General features: G+C 32.1%; 1 protein-coding gene across 1 annotated transcript; it reads left to right on the forward strand.

The window, feature by feature from the left end:
• The first annotated feature begins 467 nt into the window (after positions 1-467).
• On the forward strand, positions 468-5,500 carry LOC139986199 (3-hydroxyacyl-CoA dehydrogenase type-2). Its single transcript, XM_072001337.1, has 10 exons — positions 468-538; positions 678-791; positions 947-1,061; positions 2,592-2,718; positions 2,838-2,944; positions 3,162-3,338; positions 3,453-3,598; positions 3,815-3,977; positions 4,476-4,597; positions 5,139-5,500. The coding sequence occupies exons 1-9, from the start codon at positions 483-485 to the stop codon at positions 4,581-4,583; spliced, it is 1,113 nt and encodes a 370-aa protein (XP_071857438.1). The 5' UTR covers positions 468-482; the 3' UTR covers positions 4,584-4,597; positions 5,139-5,500.
• Positions 5,501-7,038: the final 1,538 nt, after the last annotated feature.

Genomic DNA, 7,038 nt, shown 5'->3' on the forward strand with positions numbered 1-7,038 from the left:
AACTCAATTACAGTATCAACATTAGGCTACTTTAAATACCTTAAAGTTATTAAGTTGCGAAGATAAAAAGTTTGTTCCCTCGTCAAATATTCCAATTAAATAAATTTCCTAATAAATTTCTTTTCCCAGCTAGCGATTTCTTTTCTGTTTTGTGTTCTTTGTGTGCGTTTTTCTTAACGCAATGATTCATAGATAGTCAGTGAAAATAAAATATATCGTTAACGAGTTAATCGAGAGAAAAACAAACAACTACACGTGACTTTGACACATCGAAAACGTAGCTGTCCAACTTTCGACTCGAGTTTTTAAATTCTTGTTCCATTCAACTCGTATTAAATTTATCGCTTGCTCTTTTGATTCTGTTTCCTTCTTCTTTTTTTTTTTTTTTTTATTAATTTCGCTGCTTCCTCTAATTTTTTATTTAACGATGTTGGCATTGTAGTAGTAATTACGGCGAAAGATTCAACATAGTTTCGAATGACATGCAATCACGATACATAACCTCGCTTTTTATCAATCTTCTGGATAAAAGTTCTAGGTAAACTATTTGAATATATTTTCTCTCGTAAATAATAAATAATAATAACGTATCTTCGTTTCATCACCTTCAAAGTGTATACTTTATTCTTTCTTAGTTCTCCGCTGGATCATAAGCGTTTTCTTCTGTTACTTCAGAGGAATCTTCTCTGCAAGATCGAACGGTGTCAATTTCACGCAACTCCAATAACGTATCGAAAGAAGAACAGAAAGGCTAAGGGAGATGACGGGCCAAAAATAATAAAACCGATCTAGTAATTTTCATGAAATTACTAATATTTTGCCAAAATACTTTTAACATCGTACTATTTATTCTTTATTTAAAATAAACAATATCGTTTATATAGCACTGCTATCTTGTTCGGATGCTGATGATTATATCTTCAACGAAATTTTAATGGAATTTTAGCGAGAAATCACCTAAACCAATTCTGGAGCCTTCGTGTAAGAACGCTATAGTGATCGGTGGGTCTGAAGGTTTTGGTTTTGCAGCGGCTGATCATCTCTTGTGCAAAGGAGCGCGCGTTAGTGTTTTCTAAATCCAACGAAATCTCGCATATCGACATAGAATGATTTCAACGATTTTTTAATATGTTTTTTAATATGTTACTTAACACTGGAACTACCGATAGTTAACAGGAACCTATTTCTACCAAAACCAATGAAAATGACTGGTCTTTAAAAAATACCGAATAATAGAATATTTTTATATTTATTGATTTATTACTTTCTTACCGAAGCAATTCCATGTTATTTAGTAGATATTTTTATATTATTAATCCATCTAAACGAGGCTTGACAAATTTATAAAATTGTAGATCCTGTCGTTCTGACTGCTGTGGTATTTCTAGCGTTAGTATCTAGCGATCTAGCGATCGATCCGGAATTTTCCTCGTAACTGATATCAGCATATCGAATGATACGCAGTAAAAACTTGGAAAACGTGTGGCAAGTTGTACGGAACGAGGAAACTGGTTAATTGGAATTCGATAAACAGATTGCAACATCCTTTTACACTTTGACAAGTACCGGTCATTTTGATTTGTATTGGTACAAGTAGCCTTGATAGAAAATTATTTTGAGTTTCAATAGATAAAAAACAAAATAAAATTCATTATATTATTCCTTTAGTTATCGTTCGTAATCTTGAGTTGCGTTAATCTCGATCACAACGTGATAAAAATAACGTAATCAAAACCTAACTCTAACATGTACAGCTTGACCACCATCGACGACTGTCTAACGATTCACAGCAACCCAAAGAAATAATAAACAATTGTAATATCGGCGATCGGTGCTCAGGCTCGTGCCATCGAGAGGCGCGACTCGTAGACAGACAGACGTCTATGAAGAAGTTACGTTCCTCTCATCTCGCTACATATACAAACTAAATCGTTACACATAATACAATCATGGCCGTAGATAAACTATCATCAACTATAAACCATAAAGAAACCGGTAATTAATACTAACGCATACTCTGTCACGGACATATAATTATAGGCAGAATTCGATATGCGGTACTGATAGATTTTTGCCAATATTTTAGAAATTAGAATCGTCTGCCTCTTATGCATGGGGAAAAGGTTTCATTGAAAAAGAAATGTTGAAATTTCGTTGAAATCATTTTATACTGATATATCAGGAACAAGCATTTATGGGTAATATCTGTTTGCTAAGACAAATTACTATCTTGATTTAAAAATCAAAGTTTACAAATCTATTTATTCGAAACAAAAAAGTATATTAAAGTTTGAAGATGAAATTTATGTTTCTAGAAACTTTCGAAATAAAAGATGTTCGTTATAATATTTGCGGAGCTAATAAGTCTTAATTTAGATTCCACATTTAATATGAAATCTTGCATAAACATTCGCAGTACAGTAAGCATGTTTAGTATAGCATAGTCATCGACAAACACGTTCTCAAGTATAAGCATATAATTAACGTGTTGACAAATTATCTTATAAACAAATCCATTTCGTTGGCAGAAAAGATAATCAAAATTCAAAGAAGGGAGCAAATCTAATCGCTCGGATTTTCGAACATTGCAGATCGTCGTAGTAGCTGACGATGATCCTACTGAAGGAAAAGTCGCAGTAAGAAAGTTATGCGATTCTTACGGAAAAAATCGCGCTCTGTTTGTTCATTATGACATTAAAAGTGATTGTCACATTCAAGGTAAATTAATATCGACGAAGATAATGAAATATGATAATAATAAAAATATATAGTATAACATGTATAGTAACATGTATAACGTGAGTATAACGACAAATTTTATTTCATCATCGTTTTAGCTGGTTTGACAAACGCTCTCTGCAAGCTTGGAGTGATTCACATTCTTTTCAACAATCTCGATAAAGAACGACTATCATTAAAGTGTCCAACGTCGACTTCGAAACAAGTTCGTAATAATTAAGATAAAAGAAGTAAAATTAACTATAATGGTTCACGAAGGTATTTAAATACTTGGAACAAAAAATTTGTAAGTTTATATCATAGTATATCATAAGAAAATTCACGTAAATATCAAATATTCATAAAAGATGCTTACGTAAGTACTTTCGTGAACTAATTGTACGAACAATAAGAATAAACAGTTTAATCGCAAAAATTTACAGAACACTACAACTAAAACGATTCAAATAGGATTGGAGCTTTTAGGAAAGGATCAAGGTGGCTCTCAAGGGATAATAATAAATTGCGCGAGTATTTTTGGTTTCATGGGATGGCCTGAAGATCCATTTCCGGTTTATTGCAAGAAAGAACCAATTATAGAAGTGACGAGAGATTTCGCGGTATCTTACATTATCTATATAATCGTGCAAATGAAACTATTCGCTTTGTATCTATTATTTGCGCTTCTGGTATCTATTATTGTTGAATGATACGTGTTTTACTCTACATTAAAGAAAAATTATAAGGGGGAAGAAAAGGATGTTCGTGTTGTGGCCCTTTGTCCAACGAACAAATGTTTCTCCAATATTGGACTAGCAGATTTTCCAGAACCTATCCCAAATAAAACAATGAACGAAATGCCAATTTGTATACCGCATTCGTAAGTTAAATTTCATCGTCGTATGGTTATTATTAACGCTAATAAAATATAGATAAATTATATTATTTATTGTTATGTTGTAGCAACGAAATAGAAATTCATTCTACAATTGAAATATATATTGTTATATGTTATTTATTCTGACTTTTTGTTTTATTTATACTTATAAAAATATCGATAGTATAAAATAGTTTACGAACACACGTCTATGTGCAGCAAGTATCACATAGGAACTGCTTTGAGCTATATACTAGCGTGGGCAAAGAACGGGAGTGCATGGCTTGTAGAACCAGCAATCAGTGTGCATCAAATTCCTCGATTAATTCACTTCCCGGAGAAAGAAGGTGAACGAGTCGACTCTAAAGTCTATGAGGCACAAGTAAAATCAATCTCTTTTCAAACTTTTATTTCAATCTACGTTACTTTCCTTTTTTTCTTCTTTTCTTCTCTTACGCGTTTGATTGTTCGATAAGCTCGCTTTTAATGCGTTTGATGTTACAATTTGAAGAGTATTATAGTAACGTTATTCATCTTATCGTTAGCTGCAGTAAATATACGACGAAAAGTACGAATGAATATTGCTTACAGTTATATAATTTAGTGCAGGAAGAATGAATAAAAATATCATCAGATATCGAGTTCTTGGAATTAATTGAATATTTCAGATCATTCGGATCTTTATATCGCCAATATTAGAATGTTAATGAATATTACGAAAGTGAATATTAATATTTAATGCATGCACGTAAAAGTAATAGAAAGATGCGCATCGATGATTAGACAGATTAGAAAAATGAGTCTCTATTTACTAATATCATGTTACATATTAATAAATATATTTTTTCGTAAGAATAAAAAAGTTTTATGACAATACTAGCCTTGTCCAGTGAAAATAGAACTACCATGCGTCAAACCTGGGGACTGTGTACCCAAAAAAAAACAAATGTGTGCAAAAAAGAAATGGAAAGACGGTGATAAAAAATGACCTCTTCCAACGGCGTAAGTAATTTTAACATTTGAAAATAATATGTTTATACAATTAAATTAAAAATATTCCTTCGATTGTCTGACAAATTTGAGAAATCTGGATATATTTAAACTCTCCCCTTCACTTTTCTCTAATTTTTTATCTTACCGTATACTTAGTTTTTCTCTAAGCTAATTGGATATTCAGATTTTTATTAAAAAAGAACAATAATCAAAGAATAGTCTTTTTATTACGATGAGATGCGGGTTTCAAAATCATACAACAGAGGAAAAGATTTAAACGTTCAATTTAATAAATTTATAGCACAATTTACACGTGTGAAATTGCAAAGGAGTTACCACTTTTCCGATTTCGATGATTTTCAAATACGTTATAGGAATCAACATTTTGAACATCCTTTGCCTATACATATAACCGTTGATTAATTGTCCTATTAGTTTCTAAAATATTCAAATTCCGGTTGGATCAAGATCTGCGCAAGAAAAGACTAATCTAAATTCAAATCCAGTACGTTGATGATATTCGTTAAGTTATAACAGAAATTTCTTACAGCTTCGCGTACGCAGTTGTGCACGGGGCTTTAAGCTTGCACAACCCTCGCTACGCGTACCGTAGACGGAAGATAAGAGTTAGATTTCATTTGGATTTGACCAATCAATACCGACCTATGCGCTGCCACAGACGTACAACTATGAGGGTTGTCCAAAAAGTACTACCCGTTTACATCCAGAAGCCATGTAAAACGATGAAATGCACTTACAAAAAGGCCATCCAGCTTCATTCGTGTATTGGCGTGAGTCATACAAAATTGTCTGTTTAAATATTGAACATCGTGGTTGTATCAGTCATTCAAAACGACGATGCGAACTAAAAATACCACCGATGACATTTTTTTATGCTTCTGGAATGCCGAAAGGATTCTTGCAAAAGGAATTCACCGTTGATTTACAGCAGTTAGCGGTGATAGAGCTATAGATGTTTGAATTATTATGGATGGATGAATTATTGAATTCAATAGGGACAGAAAAATTGTACGCGATACGTAAGTTCAAAAAGGTCTCATTGCAAATGATATTCATTGCAGTTTTTTTTTTGCAAAACTTCAAGAGTCAAACTTGAACGATAATGTTTCGCAAAAAAGGAACGGTTTGAACGATTGCGTAAGAGTGTGATTAATAATTTCCATTATATCATTTTCAAATAAAACTAATAATAAGAGTATAGTGAACTGGCTACAGAAGCGTGTAACGAAGGTACAGAAAAATTCGTATAACGTTATTACGATGAATGTTTAAGTATGTTTAAGCTGATGGTTGTATTGAAAAATAACTTATTATGTATGTCAAAATTACAAATCAAGAAATCTTCTTAAAATGAATCTGTATGCTTATTCCAAAACGGGTATTACTTTATCCATGACCTTCGTACAAGCAGAGCACGTTGTTGCGATACTGAGTTTTTCTACCGAATATCTCGGAAACCAAAGTCGATCGTTGATTATATGTATAGGAAAAAGCTTTGCAAATGTTGAGCAACGAAATCATCGACAGTTTCGCCATTTACACGATACAACTGGCGTATATAAACGATTTTTCGATGACAAGGAGTATCGACAATCGCTTCAAAATAATAATTATAGTAACGAATATCATCGTACATCATGATGTACGTCGATGTTTCTCAAACCTTTCGATACTGCTTCCTTCTTAATATAATAATCAAGCAAATTCTGCCGAAGTATAATATAGATAAGTACTTCGAACGAAATGGAAAAAGAAACATAGGTAAAACTGTTTTTAATTTTGTCCGTCTTCGCTGAATATAAATTTGAAAAATATGAGAAATTTTTATTTATGACTTTGACTGTCGAACGAACCTAATACAATCGTGGCAAAGTGTTCAACTTTCTTAAATTAAAAGTAGCGCTACTTTTGGGTGACCAGAAAACTAACGACGTGTTACATGAAAATGTTACATAAAATAACGTCTGTACGCGAGAATATTAACGATAAAAGTAATTTTCAAATGCTCCCAAAATATTCAAGGTTGAAAAACACTGAACTATTTATATATATGTATATAAGTACGTATGTAGCTGAAAGCTGTATACGTATATAGTAAGATCATAAATTGAAACGTTAAACTTTTAACGGTAATACCGATCGATCTAGCCACGTTCAGGGTTGCAAGAGAATTGTTTACCTGTTTGTTTAAAAAAAAGAAATAGTTCCGAGTGACAATATTGTACAAGCTTGAACAAACTTCGAGATTTTTATCTCCCCTGTTGTTGAAATGTTTCAACATTCAACAAATATTTTGATCAACAAGTGTATAAATTTTAATTTAGCGACCTCGCTATATCATTTCTAGCTACGATATATATATATATATATATATAGATATCTTTTGTTTGTTTACATATCGAATCACTTGTAGACATATTTCAATTCAA

Source organism: Bombus fervidus, chromosome 4, assembly GCF_041682495.2.
Source record: "Bombus fervidus isolate BK054 chromosome 4, iyBomFerv1, whole genome shotgun sequence".
Classification (NCBI taxonomy): domain Eukaryota; kingdom Metazoa; phylum Arthropoda; class Insecta; order Hymenoptera; family Apidae; genus Bombus; species Bombus fervidus.

Coding starts and splice junctions, on each gene's coding strand:
- LOC139986199 (XM_072001337.1), top strand. CDS start 483: ATGCAATCACGATACATAACCTCGCTTTTTATCAATCTTCTGGATAAA. Junction 3,339..3,452: donor AAGTGACGAGAGATTTCGCG/GTATCTTACATT, acceptor TCTACATTAAAG/AAAAATTATAAGGGGGAAGA. Junction 3,978..4,475: donor CTAAAGTCTATGAGGCACAA/GTAAAATCAATC, acceptor TGACAATACTAG/CCTTGTCCAGTGAAAATAGA.